The sequence below is a fragment of the Salvia splendens genome, chromosome 18 (genome assembly GCF_004379255.2).
Source record: "Salvia splendens isolate huo1 chromosome 18, SspV2, whole genome shotgun sequence".
Taxonomy (NCBI): domain Eukaryota; kingdom Viridiplantae; phylum Streptophyta; class Magnoliopsida; order Lamiales; family Lamiaceae; genus Salvia; species Salvia splendens.
In genome coordinates this window covers 21,386,832-21,404,905 of record NC_056049.1, presented here as the reverse complement: position 1 = coordinate 21,404,905, position 18,074 = coordinate 21,386,832, and the positions used below count along the sequence as shown (strand labels likewise).

At 38.7% G+C, this 18,074-nt stretch overlaps 3 protein-coding genes across 4 annotated transcripts; all 3 read left to right on the top strand.

Annotated features, from left to right (window-relative positions):
• Positions 1 to 465: 465 nt before the first annotated feature.
• On the top strand, positions 466 to 1,827 carry LOC121777780 (RING-H2 finger protein ATL51-like). The gene has a single exon (XM_042175139.1). It carries the CDS (start codon positions 727 to 729, stop codon positions 1,657 to 1,659), a length of 933 nt encoding a protein of 310 aa, XP_042031073.1. The 5' UTR covers positions 466 to 726; the 3' UTR covers positions 1,660 to 1,827.
• Positions 1,828 to 2,416: 589 nt separating this feature from the next.
• Positions 2,417 to 5,314, top strand: LOC121777778 (non-specific phospholipase C3-like). Of its 2 annotated transcripts, XM_042175134.1 has the most exons (4): positions 2,433 to 3,258; positions 3,776 to 4,185; positions 4,553 to 4,723; positions 4,871 to 5,314. In XM_042175134.1, exons 1-4 carry the CDS (start codon positions 2,633 to 2,635, stop codon positions 5,200 to 5,202), a joined length of 1,539 nt encoding a protein of 512 aa, XP_042031068.1. In that variant the 5' UTR covers positions 2,433 to 2,632; the 3' UTR covers positions 5,203 to 5,314. The 2 variants fall into 2 exon arrangements, with proteins under 2 accessions (XP_042031067.1, XP_042031068.1); XM_042175133.1 differs by having other exon boundaries at positions 2,417 to 3,258; positions 4,553 to 5,314.
• An 8,401-nt stretch (positions 5,315 to 13,715) lies between these two features.
• On the top strand, positions 13,716 to 16,787 carry LOC121776142 (non-specific phospholipase C4-like). Its single transcript, XM_042173283.1, has 3 exons — positions 13,716 to 14,947; positions 15,090 to 15,260; positions 16,176 to 16,787. The coding sequence occupies exons 1-3, from the start codon at positions 13,942 to 13,944 to the stop codon at positions 16,523 to 16,525; spliced, it is 1,527 nt and encodes a 508-aa protein (XP_042029217.1). The 5' UTR covers positions 13,716 to 13,941; the 3' UTR covers positions 16,526 to 16,787.
• Positions 16,788 to 18,074: the final 1,287 nt, after the last annotated feature.

Sequence of the window (18,074 nt, the reverse complement as noted above, 5' to 3'; positions counted from 1 at the left end):
GATGATAAACAATTAAATTTTATACAACTAAAATAAAGTTATATTAATAATTTGATGTATTAATTATATATTAAAATAATAAATATAGTAAGTGGATAAGTTAAAAAGACTTAATAGCCTTCAACCTCATTTTTTATTTTTATATTTAAATTTTCTTTCTATTATTTTTAAAATTTAAATTAAAGTATGCACTAATTACATTTATGGTTCCAAAAAAGTAAAAAAATTATATATAAATTTTAAATATACGACCACATACACTTTCTAGGTACTATATATGCATCCATATATTTTAATTAAATGCATAAATAAACCTATTTTTTCTAATAAACTAGTTTTTGGTTGTATAAAATTTGATCATGTAGATTTGTCCAAAAAAAAAGCCAAAACATAAAGCAAAGTAGATGTGGACCATTCTCTACCTTAAATATCAGTAAATGCAGTTTGAATTGTGATTGTGCCACCTCCTTGCACAAAAATTAGTGTTGATGAATGTACTTTAGTTTTAGCAAATCTCAAATTGTTGTCATAAAAAAAGTATAGATTCTTGATACGATGCATAGAATAAATTTCCTGAAAACAAAAGAGAAAAGAGGGTAGATATCAACTTCCACTTTCACATTCCCTTCTCCTTTTTCCCCTTTAGTTTCCTTCCCTTCAAAGCTCTCTCTCAGCTATGCATTCATTGCTGCAATTCTAATCAAACTGTTGGTGTGAGTGTGGAAAATGGGGAGTGTTGGAAATCCAAATCCATGGGCTCCTTATGAGAACTACAGAGATTGCTCTCAGGGGATTTGCAGCATCTACTGCCCTCAATTCTGCTACCTGATCTTCCCCCCTCCGCCGCCGTCCGACGACGATTCCGGCGCCCCCTTCTCCCCTCTCATAATCGCCATCATCGGCGTGCTAGCCAGCGCCTTCCTCCTCGTCAGCTACTACACCCTCGTCACGAGGTACTGCCGGCGGCGGAGGAGCGGCGGCGCGGAGAGCCGCGGCGGCGGAGGAGACGAGTCGTCGCCGGAGCAGTGGCAGGTGGCGCAGGCCGGGCTGGACGAGTCCCTGATCAAGACCATCACCGTCTGCAAGTACAAAAAGGGCGAGGGTTTGATCGAGGGCACCGATTGCGCCGTCTGCCTCAGCGAATTCGAGGACGACGAATCGCTGCGGCTCCTCCCCAAATGCAGCCACGCCTTCCACCTCCCCTGCATCGACACGTGGCTCAAATCGCAGTCCAATTGCCCCCTCTGCCGCGCCAGCGTCGTCGTCGTGGTGCACCACCCTTCCCCTCCCCCTCCGATTCCCACCAATCCGACGGCGAATTCCTACCAATTCGAGAGGCGCGACGACGAATTGGTGCTGGTGGTGGATGATCAGAGCTCTCACTCCCAAGAGATGGCTGTGATCGAAGCCGACGCCGGCGAGGATGAAAACCCCCAAATTGGGGAGGATCAGTATAGACGATCGGTATCCCTAGACACATTCCCGCAGCAGCTCTTGATCTCTGATATTCTGAAATTTGAAGATATCGATGAGCAAGGACCGAATTGGAGAGGCGTTGGATCGTCGAAGGGCTTTCTGCGAAGCCCGGCTTCGATGAAGAGGTCGATTTCGGCCGGCGGATTCGTGTTCCGAATCAATGAGGCCGCTGCCAAATTTTAGTGTAAGATGAGATACTTTTTTTTGTGGAGAATCAGTGAGCCATTTTACTTCCACGTTTATTGTATGATATGATGATTGATAAGTACACAAAAGAACCAACATAATGTCAGAATTTGAGAAACTGCTCCTCTTTATATAGAAATCAATATTTGGTGTCTTCACAGATCATTGTTCTTGTAATGTTTCCTACTTGTTAGCTTTTACATTGCAAATCCGAGCTTAGTAAACGACAGGGGAGCGCGCGCGTGTAAATTCCTTCGAGATCAACTAGAAATGGCTCTAAAGCTCAAGTTTTGTCACAAGAAGTGTTGAGCAGATGAAGTGTGTTTGTCTGGTGAGATTTGGAAGGGGTGGCATTGCCATTTGTGTTGGCAATGTGCAAACAAGCACATGGATACAAGGCTTGTACCTAACCCACATGTCTCACCAATATTTTCTCAATCATTTACCTATCTTCTTCCCATATCTGATTATCTCCCCACTAGTCAATGCGTGACTAGGCTTTTTAGGGTTGCCCAAAATATCACTATATGCCAATAATTGAATAGGTTGAGGCCATGTTGTTACCCAGAAAACAAGGCCACCCAATATAAAGTTTATAAGTTACTAGTCATAACTGTCTGAATCGAGACAGCATCCCATTTTTCTGAGGTGGATTTGGTCAAATAAAATACTCCACATAAATATCAGAAGTAGTTATACTATTATTGAATAATCTTTGCTGCCCAATGCTTCACAGAATGCATCTTATGTTTTTCATACTTTGGAAGAAGATTCTTACATATTTTATTGGCACCAACTCATTAATAAAATCAAGAATCAAATGCTTTTTGATAAATCCAAAAGGAAGGTGAATAGCTCAGCTTAAGCTGTTTCCAACTCCTCTTCTTGTTTCTGCATTCTCATATTTATATCCACAAACACACAAAGAAAAAGAAAAAAGGAAGAACCATCAAACAAAAATATCAAAAAAATGCCTGAGACTCCCACAGAATACCCCATCAAGACAGTAGTGATCCTAGTCCAAGAAAACCGATCATTCGATCATATGCTAGGATGGATGAAGTCCATCAACCCTGAAATCGAAGGCGTCACAGGCCAAGAATCAAACCCTCTATCCACCACCGATCTCAGCTCAAGTCGCGTTTTCTATGGTCACCAATCCGGAAATGTTGAGCCTGATCCCGGCCACTCTTTTGAAGCATGCTACGAGCAAATCTATGGCGTTCCATGGAGTCAGGAGTCAGCCTCTAACCACAACCTGCATCCTACAATGGAAGGCTTTGCGCAGCAAGCGGAGACCATCGAGAAAGGAATGGCCAACATAGTGATGAACGGCTTCAAACCGGAGCAGCTGCCTGTTTACAAGGAGCTGGTGTCGGAGTATGCAGTTTGTGATCGATGGTTCTCTTCCGCTCCCACTTTGACACAGCCAAACAGGCTCTTCATACACTCTGCAACGTCCCACGGTGCAACAGAAAACGACACGAAGATGCTGATCGAAGGCTATCCACAGAAGACCATCTTTGAGTCTGTGGAGGAGGGAGGTCACTCATTTGGGATATACTATCAGTATCCTCCTTCAACCCTCTTCTATAGGTAGCTCCATATACTCATGAAGCATCAATTCCTTGATTTCTTTCAATCTTAAAATTTCTTTATTTATGCTTTCAATCAGTTTTTAGCCATTAGCAAGTGATTACACATGCTAGTAAAGCTTAAAATTTCATTCTTTTTTGTTCAAGAATTCAAGAATTGTCACTAGCATACTACTACTACCAATGCATTACCACCAATGATATCAACATATGTTTAATCCTATTTGATTAGGTAAAGGATTAGTTAGATATGATGAATGGAAGGACCCCACCATCACCTTGCCTTCTCTTTCAAAAAACAAGATAAACTTTTTTCAATGGTCAAAGCCACCACCTTGCCTTCTCTTTCAAAAAACAAGATAAACTTTTTTCAATGGTCAAAGCCACCAATCAAGACTATTTGATATTGCTTTTACTTTTCTCCTACTATTTTTTATAGCATATCTAGTTCTTACAAAGCAGTAACTCATAAATTCTCTTGCAAAATGTAGAACATTTCTAACAGAGTTAAGTGACAGGAACCTGAGAAAATTGAAGTACATAGACAACTTCCATCAATTTGATCTGAGCTTCAAAAGGCACTGCAAGGAGGGGAAGCTACCAAACTACGTAGTGATAGAACAGAGGTATTTCGAGACAATACTGGCCCCGGGGAACGACGATCACCCGCCCCACGACGTCTCAGAAGGCCAGAAATTCATCAAGGAAGTGTACGAGGCACTCAGATCAAGTCCACAGTGGAATGAAATCCTATTCATCATCATATACGACGAGCACGGCGGATTCTACGATCACGTCCCCACCCCTGCCACCGGCGTCCCTAGTCCGGATGACATCATTGGCCCCGAGCCTTACAACTTCAAATTCGACCGCCTCGGCGTCAGAGTCCCCGCAATCTTGATTTCCCCTTGGATTGAGCCTGGAACAGGTTCTTGCAACTTATCACAACCTTTCATTATAGTTATAACCAAATCTTTGTTACTTATTTTAGTATAGTCTGACTGCACATTAATTTGATATTGTCCGCTTTGGGCTAAACCTGCACGAATTTATTTTTGAGTCACTCATATATTGCTTCCAACTTCCTTCATTATCTGATTTGAGATGGCCAAGCCTGCACAGATTTGTTTTTTTGTCACTCATATATTGCTTCCAACTTCCTTCAGTTGTGAGATGGCCAAGTCTGCCCGAATTTGTTTTTTATGCCCTCATATATTGCTTCCTATTTCCTTCATTTTCTGATGTGAGATGAATTTGCAATCCAACAATATATATGTGATGGGATTGTAATGCAGTGCTGCATGGACCTTCCGGGCCGTACCCGACGTCGGAATACGAGCATTCGTCGATTCCGGCGACGGTGAAGAAGATTTTCAATCTGAAAAGCTTCTTAACAAAAAGGGACGCTTGGGCGGGCACGTTCGAGTGTGTGATAAACAGGACTAGCCCAAGAACAGACTGCCCCGGTAATAACATTACCAAGTTTCATACAGATTTGTTTTTTAGTCACTCCAACACTTATATACTGCTTTCAACTTCCGTCATTTTTTTATGTGGGATTAGTTTGCAACCCAACAAATACATACATGACATGAATATTGATGGTGGTGCAGTTGAGCTGTCGGAGCCGGGGAAGATGAGGGTGAGGGAGGCGAACGAGGAGGCGGAGCTGACGGAGTTTCAGAAGGAGCTGGTGCAGATGTGTGCGGCGTTGAGAGGCGATCGTGGAGAGGTGAAAGATATGAAGGTGGTTGAGGCGGTTGATTACGTGGGAGGCGCGTATCGGAAGTTCTTGGATGATTGCGACAGCGCGGTGAAGAATGGAGAGGATGAGTCGCATATCGTGTGCCTCGCGCATCAGACACAGCAAAAGCGTGTTTCAAAGTCATTCGCCGGGAAACTCTTCGCCTGCTGCGCTTGTGGCCGCGATCAGGCGGTTCAATGATTTGATTTGATTTTATTTTATTTTATTTTTTATGTATGTATTACTATTTTAAATTACAATAAATTTGAGTGCAACCTGTTTATCTTATAAATAAATATTTACTGTTTGTTAATTTTTGGAGTCAGGTGTATTTAATTTGACTTATTAATACATGGAGAGTACTACTCTCTCCGTTCCATTTTAGGAGTCCCGATTAACTATATTTAGGTGTTTCACTTTAAGAGTTCAAATTGAAATATTCCATAAATACTAATAAGTACACGTTCTATCAATATTTTTTTCACTCACATTTTATCATAAAACTAATATATAAAAGAGTGAACTACGCAAATGGTCCCTAAGAGCATCAGCAGTGGCGGACGTCACCGCGGAATTACCACCGGGGTGTGGGAATTCCGTGGCAGACGTCCGCCATTGTGCGTGGCATGCACGGATACGGAATTCCGTCGAGGAATTCGCAGTTCCGCGGCATTCCGTGGAATTCCGCAGGGAATTCCGTGCGGACGTCCGCCATTGCGTTGGTTCCTGCGGAATTCCCGTTTATTGCATTATTGTGGGAAGTCCGTTGGAAATTCTGAGGGGAATTCCGCCACTGTGCAATGGGAAGTTCGTATGACGTGACAGTGCAGTGGGAAGTCCGTATGATGTGGCAGGAGGTGTTTTTGGGAATTCCGCGGGGAATTTCGCCAGGAGCTCCGCGCCACTGCTGATGTTCTGAACTATGCGTTTTGCACACAAATAGTACCTAAACTTTAAAAATATCGTGGATAGTCCTTTAACTAAGGTGTAATCACATTTTTTATACTTTTTCACTATTCATAATTATTTTGCATCTAAAATGCCCCCAAGGCATGAAGAACATTTTTTTACTTTCATATCTAGGTACTAGATTTGATATTTTCTTTATCTTTCTCTCTAGTACTAAATATGATATTTTCTTATAGTTTGAGTACCTAAAATGATATTATTCACTTCACTTTTTTCAATCACTTTATGTCGTATCTTCTTTCTCTCTCTCTAAAAATTTTAGGAAGTAAAAAATTAAAATAAAAAAATACACTATGAAATTCTTATATATGGAATAAAATCTAAAATTATAAATTTAATTATCAAAATAAATTTTAGCTAAATTTAATTTGATTTTGGTTGAATAATTTTTTTAATATTAAATATTATGATTAATTGAAAATTAAGAATTTAGTTTTAATTAAAAAAAATATTAAAAAATAATCTAATCACAATCAAAATAAAATTTTGCTACAAATTATTTTTATAATTAAATTTATAATTTTAATTTTTATAATTAATATATATAAGAATTTCATAGTACTATCTTTTATTTTAATTTTTTACTTCCTAAAATTTTTAGAGAAAAAGAGAGAAAGAAGGTATGATATAGAGTGATTGAAAAAGTGAAGTAAATAATATTCCCTCCGTCCCGGGCTAATCGCCCCTTTCCTTTTCGGCACGGAGATTAAGGAATGAGTATATAGGAAAGTCAAAAATGACGGCTGTAGGTGAAATTTTTTACTAAAAATGGAAAGAGTGCAAGTAACTTGGGACGCCCAAAAAGGAAATAAGTGTGAGTAGTGCGGGACGGAGGGAGTATCATTTTAGATACTGAAACTATAAGAAAATATAATATTTAGTACTAGAGAGAAAGATAAAGAAAATATCAAATCTAGTACCTAGATATGAAAGTCCAAATACGTCGTTTACACTTTGGGGGCATTTTTGGTGCAAAATTGTGATGAATAGCCAAAAAGTATCAAAATGTGATTATACCTTAGCTCAGGGACTACCCATGATATTTTTAAAGTTTAGGTACCATTTGCGTGCAAAATGCATAGTTCATGGACCATTTGCGTAGTTCTAAAAATAGGATTCACATTTCACTATCTTTTTTCACTAACTTTTCTTTACATTTCTTAAAATCGTGCCAAACTCAAATGAAACTCGTAACGTGGGACCGAGGGAGTAGTATTTTCCTATTTCTAGTGCTTGTGGGCCCCATATAGGTTAATTGAGCCTAAGTTCTATAACACATTGGGCTTTTGGTCAGTGCGTTTCATAATCTTATACTCCCTCCGTCCCATAGTAAGGCCACCCACAACGCGTTACGCGGGTGGCTCGAGTCCCGTCCCTCCGTGACGAGACGGGCGCAGGACGCGTTGCAGCGTCCCGTCCCGTCACCATCTCGCCGAGACCCCTGTCACGCCGAGACAGCGCGCGAGCTGTCTCGCCACGCGCTTGCGGGACGTGGCGCGCTCCGGGGCGATGCGTGACGCCTACTCGCCGGCCCGCGAGTAGGTTTCTTCACGCTGACGCAATAAATCATTTTTTAAAAAAAATTGAATTTAATAAAAAAAAAACGTTTTCCCTTTTTTATTATTTTTATTTTTTTACTCTATAAATACTCATATTTCATCATCATTTCACACACAAACGCACATCTAATCCTCTCAAATAATCTCTCTTTCCACTCCAATTTTCATCTCAAATCATCTCTTTTATTCTTCTCTCAAAGTTAATCGATCTAATGGATCCATTTGAGCAAATGCGTCGAATAATGGAAGAATCACTTGAAGAAGATCGACATTGGGATGCGGAGGAAGCCGCGCCGCCCCAAAGACGCTCCCGGACTTACATCCATTGTAACCGAGAGGAAGCCGCCGCAAGGTTAGTACGCGACTACTTCTTCGATAACCCGGTATGGGGAGATACCTACTTCCGTCGCCGTTTCCGCATGCGGCGACCGCTATTTCTCCACATCGCAAATACATTGGCGGCACGGGAAGAGTTCTTCCAAGAAAGGTTTGACGCCGTCGGCCTTCCCAGCCACACGACGCTGCAGAAATGTACTGCAGCAATCCGTCAGCTTGCGACTGGACAAACGACAGATGTGTTCGACGAATACCTCCACATTGGAGAAAGCACTGGGAGAATGTGCTTGATCCAATTCTGTAAAGGCGTCCGAGCAGCCTTCACCGACAAATTTCTCTGGAAGCCAGGCACGACAGATTGCCAGTTTCTGCTCCGCCTTCACGAAGAAGTGCACGGATTCCCCGGGATGCTTGGCAGCGTCGATTTCATGCACTGGCAATGGAAGAATTTCCCGGTGGCGTGGAGGGGGTCGTACACGAGCGGCCACAAAGGCACCCACCCCACCGTTATACTCGAGGTCGTTGCCGACTACCGGCTATGGATCTGGCATGCGTACTTTGGGGTACCCGGCTCGAACAACGACATAAACATGCTCCACCAATCCGACCTCTTCGCCGAAGTTTTGGATGGTAAAGCGTCGGCCATCAACTTCACCGCTAACAACCGGCGCTATAAAATGGGGTATTATCTTGCCGACGACATCTACCCGAAGTGGCCAACCTTCCTGAAGACGTGCACCAGGCCTGTGAACTCAAAGCAGGCTCTTTTTGCGCAGAAGCGGGAGGCTGCTCGGAAGGTTGTGGAGCGGGCGTTCGGGGTTCTCCAAGCGCGCTTCAACATTATCAAAGCCCCGGCTCGTACGTGGTTCATGGAGAGCATGGTCGACATCATGTATACGTGCATAATCTTGCACAACATGATTGTCCAAGACGAAGGATCTGAGGCGGGAAATTGGTTCGACCCTGAAGCCCCCGAAAGCTCAACCGCAAGTAGTCCGCCTCGAAGTGGAGTGCATCTGTCTATACAAGAACGGTTGTCTATTCGGGCAAGGACACGTGACTCTACCGCCCACGCCAAACTCCAAGATGATCTAATTGAACACATTTGAGCAAACTTTGGCAACCGGTAGACGCACATCATCGCCGGTAGAAATTAAATTATGAATTTTTCATTTTTTAGGATTTTTAATTATGTTTTGTTTTATTGTTTTAAGAATGCAATGTTGTAATTTTATTTTATTTAATGAAATGTGTTTTTATTAATTGAATTTGTTGGAAATAAAAATAAAAAATGAAAATGAATTTAGAGCATCAAAATATACAGAGTTGAATGACCTGACGTGGACTTCATCAAACAGCGATCGATGACGTTTGCTTTTTCTCATACGCATCTATTATAAATTTGGTTTGACTAAGATTTTCTCCCGTCCGTGGAATTTTTATGGTCAATAATTTACATTTTAATTTCTAATATTTTAAATTATGTCTTTTTATTTATTTATTTTGCCATGAATTTAATTATGTATTTTTTTTTGGATTTTAAGTTGTATTTTTATTTTATTTAATGAAGTGTGTTTTTTATTAATTGAATTTGTTGGAAATAAAAATAAAAAATGAAATTGAATAAATAGTAATTTAAGAGACTGTTAAGGGGCGGATAAGAAATGGAGGGTTGCAGGTTCTGTACCTTAGTTAAGAGATGGAGTAAAAAAGTACAGTGGGCCCATGAATAGTAATTTAAGAGATGGATAAGAGACGGATAAGAGACAGCGTTGCAGATGGCCTAAATGTCACACTTGGAAGATGGCACGAGATTTTAGGAGATGTTATTTCGTGTGTTAAGTGATGAGAGAAAATATAATTTTATAATTGATGTGAGAAAGAACTTTTTCCAAAAGAGGAGATGTGACATCTTTTATGGGACAAACTAAAAAGAAAAGTGTGACATCTACTATGGGACGGAGGGAGTACTAAGATATACTCCATCCGTCCCTCAAGAATATGCACTCTTTCCTTTTTAGTCTGTCCCACAAGATTATGCACTTTCTAATTTTGAGAACTTTATTTACTTTTTCTCTATCTCTCTCTTCCTCTACCAATTTTACATTCAAATTTGTGCCGACCCCAAAGTGCATATTCTTTTGGGGACGGAGGGAGTAATTAAAGAAACTTTTTTTTTCTGAGATTTTATGGCTCAGCTATTACGAAAAAAGGGATAACTGCCTTAAAAGTCACCAACTTTGCCCGAATTCCGGTTTTTCCCACGAGCTTTAAAATTGGCGTATAAAGTCACGAACTTTGCATTTAGTCGCCGATTTCCCATGATTGTTTTTCCGGTGAAATGGTGAGCAGACGTGTAGTTTTTAAATGATGTGGTGTCTCGTGGCCGCTTACATGGACATCATGTAGTGACTGTGAAAAAAATTAAAGAAATAAATTTAAAAAACAAAATTCAAAAAATAGAAAAAACTTTAAAAAACTTAAAACACAAAATTAAAAAATTAAAAAACTTAAAATTTTAAAAAACTTAAAACACAAAATTAAAAAAAAAAACTTAAAACAATTACTCCAAAAAACTTAAAAAAACTTAAAAAACTTAAAACTTAAAACACAAAAACTTAAAACACAAAATTAAAAAACTTAAAAAAACTTAAAACACAAAATTAAAAAACTTTAAAAAAACTTAAAACACAAAATTTAAAAATAAAAAAACTTAAAAAATATTTCTTAAAAACACAAAATTAAGATTGAATCGACGGCCTTTTGGTTCCTGAGGCGATCTGCGCCGCCGCCTCCGGGGAGAGGCGGTGGTCGTCGATTACGAACTTGGTGACAGTGAGGTGGTCTAACGGCAGATTTGTGAAGGTGGTTGAGAAATAGGGGGAGGCAGAGAAATGAGATTTGAGCAGGAGTGAGGAATTGTTGGCGGAGTAGAAGGAGATTAGAGTGCGGCGGAGAATTGTGGCCGCCATGGGAGGAAGATTGAAGCTTGAGCTATGAATTTGTTTCCAAAATCGCCATTAATGGAAGAATTAGGGTTTATGAGGAGCTGAATTTAACAGTTAACACATAAAATTAAAAAACACCGGCTTCTGAAATTCTATGTTCCGGAAATGGCCACATTTGCGGCAATTGCGATTTAGCAGCCTCAATTCCCCCATTTCTGCAGCCGTCTGTGGTCGTCAATCGCTCCCCTTCAAGAGGTTTGCGGCGAAGTCTGTTAGTTTTCGCCATTGTTGGAACAATTGGGATAATCGCCGGAATTGCGGCTACGATTTATTGTTTATGGCCTTGTATCTCCACCAGGGCTGTTGACGATGGCGGGGGTGGGGATGTGGCGGAGGAAGGGAGGAAGAGGGCTGGCGGAGGAAGGGAGGAAGAGCAGCTGCGTAAAACGATGTCGTTTTAGGTGTTAGAAACGACGTCGTTTTACGATTTTCCGATGCCGGACACGTCAATATTCAGGCATGCCACATAGGATTTTGAGTTGCCGGAAAACACAGGGTCGGGTCGGGTTGGGAAATACCAGACTAAATGCAAAGTTCGTGACTTTATACGCCAATTTTAAAGCTCGTGGGAAAAACCAAAATTCGGGCAAAGTTGGTGACTTTTAAGGCAGTTATCCCAAAAAAAATATCCTTCCGCGTGATAATCCCCTAAACCTTTTTTTGTTGGGCTTGATTAGGTTGTGTATTTCTATGTGTATATATTTATGTGTGTGTTTGTAGATTTTATTTGTAATATGATTAGCTTATTATAGATTTTATTGTTCTACCCATCAAATTCATCGTGTTTACTTTATTGAACATACAAATAAAGTCAAAATAAATCAGGAATTAGTTATATGTTGAATATATCAGTAAGGAGCTTAGACATTAATGTATGAGGTGCCGAGTTCGAGCTCTCTTGACATCAGTTGTAATTTCCGACTTTCTATTGTATATGAGTTTATTTGTAATTTCCTCCTTTATATAGGAGTTAAATATATATCGGTAGATAAAACAAGATGGATTTTGCAACCACGCCCAAAATAACATCTTCTAGTATCCAACAGATTTGTTTTCTGAATATCTACACTAGTTTCTCCAATCAATATATTCTTGTTGACTTTCATTGCAGTATATTGTTATGATCTTATTAAGACAAGGTAATATGTATATATTATATCCAGCTATATAAAACCCCTTAAGAAAAGAATATTCGTAGCGTATGGATATATACTGTTGACCTTAATTTAACAGTTTTTTACATCTGACTAGTAGTATTAATTTTAACAACAATTTTTAAAGTATGCTTCGAGATTGGAGGAAAAAAGCACTTTTATAATTGTGGTGCACAAGGAATAATTGGTTGGGCCTTCCTATGATTGTGGTGTAACACGTATGAAAATCAACTAGTTTGATATTATATTAATTAAGATTTAAGGTTACGTGCAACGTGTTGAGACTTGAGCGGCACTATTCCTCATCATTTGAGGATTAAATTTTATATTTGATTCGATCAAATCTAAGTTGTTTATAGCATAAGTTTCGGTGTGTTTATGATGCCACTATTTTGATTTACCTTCACACAGAATTAAGATCAATAATATTAGAATGTGATTATTATATACATGCATGGAATAACGGAATTTTGTCATGTAGATTGACGAATGATCCAATTGTAGAAGAGAATTTGAATTTGAATTTGATTTGTATTTATACGTATGTGGTCAAAATTTTGAAATCCAGTGCTCGTGCCAAATTATGTAAACAAAATTAGATGAAATTGATTGTCGATCATATTAATTACTAGGCGAACCTCATCTAAAATTACTATTTCAAGTAATTTTGTTTTATAGATGCCGTTGTTATTAGGTAAAGTAAATCTTTTAAACCAATCAATTTTCACGTGGCTTTATGAATTTGAAATTAGTCGAACACGTTTTGATTGAATTATTAGAAATTTAGAATTGCACCCATTAATAGGAATTAAGAGCATCAAGTAAAGATTCCCAAATTTGACACGTATCATATTTTCATTTTTCTTCAACCGAGGGAAAATAATTAAATAATACTAGTAATATACAATTCGTGGTTGTTGGATATATATTACACATGCTTAGCGAATAGGATATACTTCATTGATCCTGCATAACAAACGTGATGACCTCGATTTTGCGATTATCTCTAACACAGACAATTTTAAATCCAAAGATATTACATCACTCAGGAAACTCGATAGATATTTTTCACACCGAATCTCTAACAATAGATATTAGTAAATATAAAATGGAATGGAGTTTCCAACAAAATCAAAACACGAAATTGTATTTATATTAATGTGAGAGCAAACTTTTTCTATAAAAGGAAATGTGACATTTTTTTAGGACAAACTAAAAAGGAAAATGTGACATCTATGAGACATATGGTTACTAGGAAGCTTAAAATTCAATTAAGAATAACCAATTGCTACAAAAGTAAGGTCACATCTAAAAGTGAGAAAATGACCAAAGTTAAAATTAGCAATCCACTTGTCAATTGTCGACTTACTAATCATCTAATGAAGGTGTCTAATAAAATAGAACCAAGCCCACGTTTAGAGATAAGGGGTGCATGAGTTGGTTCGAATATAACATGTGCAAAAACCAAAAATTCAACGACGTCGAGGTGACTAAAACAACGCATTTTATTTATTTATTTATTTATTTTTATTATTTTTTTTTTTAAAACAACGCATTTTACTCAAAAAGCTTTTTTAATTGTTCATAAATAGAGAATTGTCTCCTCAATAATTTGATGTGGTTCCCATAGACCATAATAGGTCTCACCTTATCATTGAAAAAAAAAACAAATCCCACTATAGTTTTCTTCACCGCGTTATCCTCATTTCAAATTGCACAACTTAACATCATCACAACAACAAGACAAGCAACCTTAACATCTCAATTTTTGCAATCTTACGTCCATACAATATTACTTTCAATAAATTTGTTCCTTCTCATAACCTATATAGACTATATAGTCACTCCCAACTACCAAAACTCATCTCCCAACAACCAAAACCTCAACTCCAAGAAAAAAAAGAGAGAAGAAGAATGGCATCTCCGATCAAAACAATAGTAATTCTAGTCCAAGAAAACCGGTCATTCGACCACATGCTAGGATGGATGAAAACCCTAAACCCGGAAATCAACGGCGTCACGGGCTCCGAATCCAACCCGCTCCCCGGCTCCAACGGCCTCCTCTTCCGCGACGGGTCGGCCTACGTCAACCCGGACCCGGGCCACTCCATCCAAGACGTCTACGAGCAAATCTTCGGCGTCGAGTGGACCCCGGAGGCCGCCGCCTCAAACCCCGAACCCACCATGACCGGCTTCGCCCAAAACGCCGAGCGCAAAGAGGCCGGCATGTCCTCCACCGTCATGAGCGGCTTCTCCCCGGACTCCGTCGCCGTCTACAAGGAGCTCATCTCCGAGTTCGCCGTCTGCGACCGCTGGTTCGCCGCGGTCCCGGCCTCCACCCAGCCCAACCGCCTCTTCGTCCACTCCGCCACCTCCAGCGGCGCCTCCAGCAACGACACCAGCCAGCTCATCGCCGGCTACCCGCAGAAAACCATCTTCGAATCCCTCCACGAAGAGGACCTCACCTTCGGAATCTACTACCAATATCCACCATCCACATTGTTTTACAGAAATTTAAGACAGCTCAAGTTCATTTTCAACTTCCACCAGTTCGATCTGTCGTTCAAGCGCCACTGCGAGGAGGGGACGCTGCCGAACTATGTGGTGGTGGAGCAGCGCTTCTGGGACCTGGCGATACTGCCCGGGAACGACGATCATCCGTCGCACGACGTCTACGAGGGCCAGAAGTTTGTGAAGGAGGTTTACGAGGCGCTGAGGGCTAGTCCGCAGTGGAATGAGATGCTGTTTGTGATTATTTATGATGAGCACGGTGGGTTTTACGACCACGTTCCGACTCCGGTCACCGGCGTTCCTAGCCCCGACGGCCTTGTGGGCCCCGAGCCGTACAATTTCAAGTTCGACCGACTCGGGGTTAGGGTTCCGGCCATTTTTATATCCCCGTGGATCGAGAAAGGCACCGGTGAGTTATTCAATATATCAAATTAAAGATAATTATTGGCAAGTTTCATATGATTGCGAAATTGAAAATTGTACTAATATGTTAATTATTTAATTTTGAATGGTTTAATGGAAGATTAATATGGTTGTGATGATTTGGGCAGTTGTACATGGGCCTTCAGGGCCAACAGCAACGTCAGAATTCGAGCACTCGTCTATACCGGCAACCGTTAAGAAGATATTCAATCTAAAGGAGTTTTTGAGTAAACGAGACGAATGGGCCGGCACTTTTGACGTAGCTTTGAACAGGAGCAGCCCTAGAACCGATTGCCCCGGTACACTTCTGCTTTTATAAAACACTCATTCTTATTTATGCGTTACACTTCTATTTTAATTAATACTACTATACATAACACTATTAAATACTCCATTTTAAATAGCGCATGGCACGTTGACCTGCTCCGATACAAGTCATTACTTTTTTACTTTTATTTTGTTAGTACTAGTAATTACAATTACAATAATGATAATGGAACACCATTTTATGTTTGCAGACTGACATGTATCTGACTTTTATCACATATTCTGTCTATGGAATCAACCCTGTGTTTCAAACTAGTGCTTAATTTCACGTGCTAATTGATTCTAACTACGGAATCAACCCTCTTTTTCAAACTAGTGTTTTATTAATTATATGTTGTAGTAATTGTTGGATTGTTATTTCCAAACTCTTGTTATTATCATTTGAATTAAGAAATTAAACAAGTTCTGATCAATTTTACGAGGAACGAAAATAAAATAATAAATCTCGAAGTTATAATTTTATCAACTGTCTAATATGTGTACAAAATGACATCTTTGGTGATACAAGATGACGTTCTTTCATTAAAATAAATATTTTATTTTCATTTCTTGATTTAAAGAAACAGTGTCGTTTTTGAAACAGTGTCACCAAAATATTTCATTTTGTACACATGAGATAATTGTAAAAATATGAAACTTTGCAATGTACTACTAGTACTTATTTCATTTTTGAAACCTTACCGGATTTGCTAAATTTTGATCAAATTATGTTATTTAAATGGCTATTACTAATTTTAAAAATACATAAGTGACAATTATCCAACACTTGAAATAAGATAGGTGCATGCATACATAGGAGGAGTATTTGACATTAGGCATGAGTTATGAATATGGCAATGTGCAATTTGGAGCATACTAATTGAACCTCACAATATCAACAACGACAGTAACCTTAGGGGAGCCATCGAAACTGCGGGAGGCAGGGGCGAACGAGGAGGCGAAACTATGCGATTTCCAAGAAGACCTGGTGCAGTTAGCTGCGGTTCTGTGCGGTGACAAGCGCAGCGACGAGGACTTCCCGCACGAGCAAATCGAGGAAATGACGGTGGCACAAGGAGCCGAGTATGTGAAGACTGCCTTCGACAAATTCCTGAACGAATGCAACAAGGCCAGGGAGGAAGGCGCCGATGGATCCACCATTTGCATACCTAAAACCGGCGACGCCGCTGTCAAGCCGGCTGATTCCAACTCCTTCGCCTCCAAATTGATCGATTGCCTTGGTTGTGGTCGTGATTGATTCAATGTTTTTGCGTGTGTTTTAATACTCGTCGCTTTTTTTTTCAAAAAAAACTGGATCCGTTAATTCCTTGTTTTGTTTCGTTTGTGGCTGCTGTTCAAGTGTTTGATGATAGCGTTGTTATCTTATCGAATTTGATTCGTAATTTTCTTTATGTCATAAGACAAAAGGTCACACCATTTTGTGTTTTCTATTTATGTATCTTGTTAGTGTCAATATAAATTAATATGATAAGGAGAATTTAATATTTACCTATACGGAATTACGGATAGCTCAAATGGTCTTCAAGAAAGAAATTTAGTATGAGTTCAAGGAGAGGAAAATAAAATGAAGAGAGAAATAGGATGTTGCATAATTGCAATGCAGAAATGAGAGAGCGAAATATGGGCCTCCTCTACTTATGGCTTCAACAATTAAATTGTTTGGGCTAATAATTTCTGGGCTCATCAATAGCAAAGGTTTCAATTAAATGCCAATTACAGCGGCCGTCGATGGCCCACTAAATGAAGACGTGGGCTTTCAGTCAAGCCTTCAATACTTGAAGCATTGCAACAACACCTATTGTCGTTGCAAAATCCGAAAAAAAAGTCTAATAATATATGAAGAAAATATGATTTTTTTGAGGTAATTACATGTTTCATACAAAATGTTTTATCTTTATTTAAATTTAGTACAATAAGTATTAAGTTTACATATTACATAAAATTTTTTTTACTAAGTGTTCCAAAATAATACATTGAGTCAAGTCCCCACTAACACCATTACTTCTAATTATATCATACATACAAAAAGTTGCACTAGTGTTTCAGATTTATACAAAAAGTTTTAAATTAAAACATTCCATTAATTATATCAAGCAGTTATTTTACTCACAAAAATGGAAAATACAGAGAAAAAATTCATCACTCTTCACCATCAAATTAGCGAATTGCATTTTATTGTCTAGCCTTTTCATATAACAATGGAGAATACAACTAAAAAATATTGAATCTTTAATCTAAAAAATAAATATTGACTTATTACCTGTTCGAAGCTCAAATTAGCCATTTTATAAAGATGAAATATGGACTTATTTTATACTATGTTCTATAAAGAACATTATAATAAAAAATAGAGTATACTGAGAGACAATTTTTTTTAAAACTACGATCAATTGCTGGAAGAATTGATATAGATTGTTAGTTTTTTAGAGTGATTAATTGTATTAAATCTCTAATTATTCTATAATTATGCTGATAAGTTGGACAAATTATAAACTAACTAACAATGTTTAAAATATTTAACAGAATGTATTAACTTAAAATATTTAGTAAACTTTTTGGATGTAAAATGTAAACTTAATACTTTTTATACTAAACTGAAACAAAGGTAAAACATTTTGTATAAAATATGAAATTAGCCCGATTTTTGGATATGAGCAAAACCGGCATAAATTAGCTTCTTGAATGATTTAAATTTTCAATAAAGCATAAAACCTTCTTAGCATGAGTTAAAACCGTCACTAAATAACTAAAGAGATCATTGATATGCATCCAAAATTAGCACTGGA

Coding starts and splice junctions, on each gene's coding strand:
- LOC121777780 (XM_042175139.1), top strand. CDS start 727: ATGGGGAGTGTTGGAAATCCAAATCCATGGGCTCCTTATGAGAACTAC.
- LOC121777778 (XM_042175133.1), top strand. CDS start 2,633: ATGCCTGAGACTCCCACAGAATACCCCATCAAGACAGTAGTGATCCTA. Junction 3,259..3,775: donor CCTTCAACCCTCTTCTATAG/GTAGCTCCATAT, acceptor GTTAAGTGACAG/GAACCTGAGAAAATTGAAGT. Junction 4,186..4,552: donor TTGGATTGAGCCTGGAACAG/GTTCTTGCAACT, acceptor ATTGTAATGCAG/TGCTGCATGGACCTTCCGGG.
- LOC121776142 (XM_042173283.1), top strand. CDS start 13,942: ATGGCATCTCCGATCAAAACAATAGTAATTCTAGTCCAAGAAAACCGG. Junction 14,948..15,089: donor GTGGATCGAGAAAGGCACCG/GTGAGTTATTCA, acceptor TGATTTGGGCAG/TTGTACATGGGCCTTCAGGG. Junction 15,261..16,175: donor CCCTAGAACCGATTGCCCCG/GTACACTTCTGC, acceptor CAACAACGACAG/TAACCTTAGGGGAGCCATCG.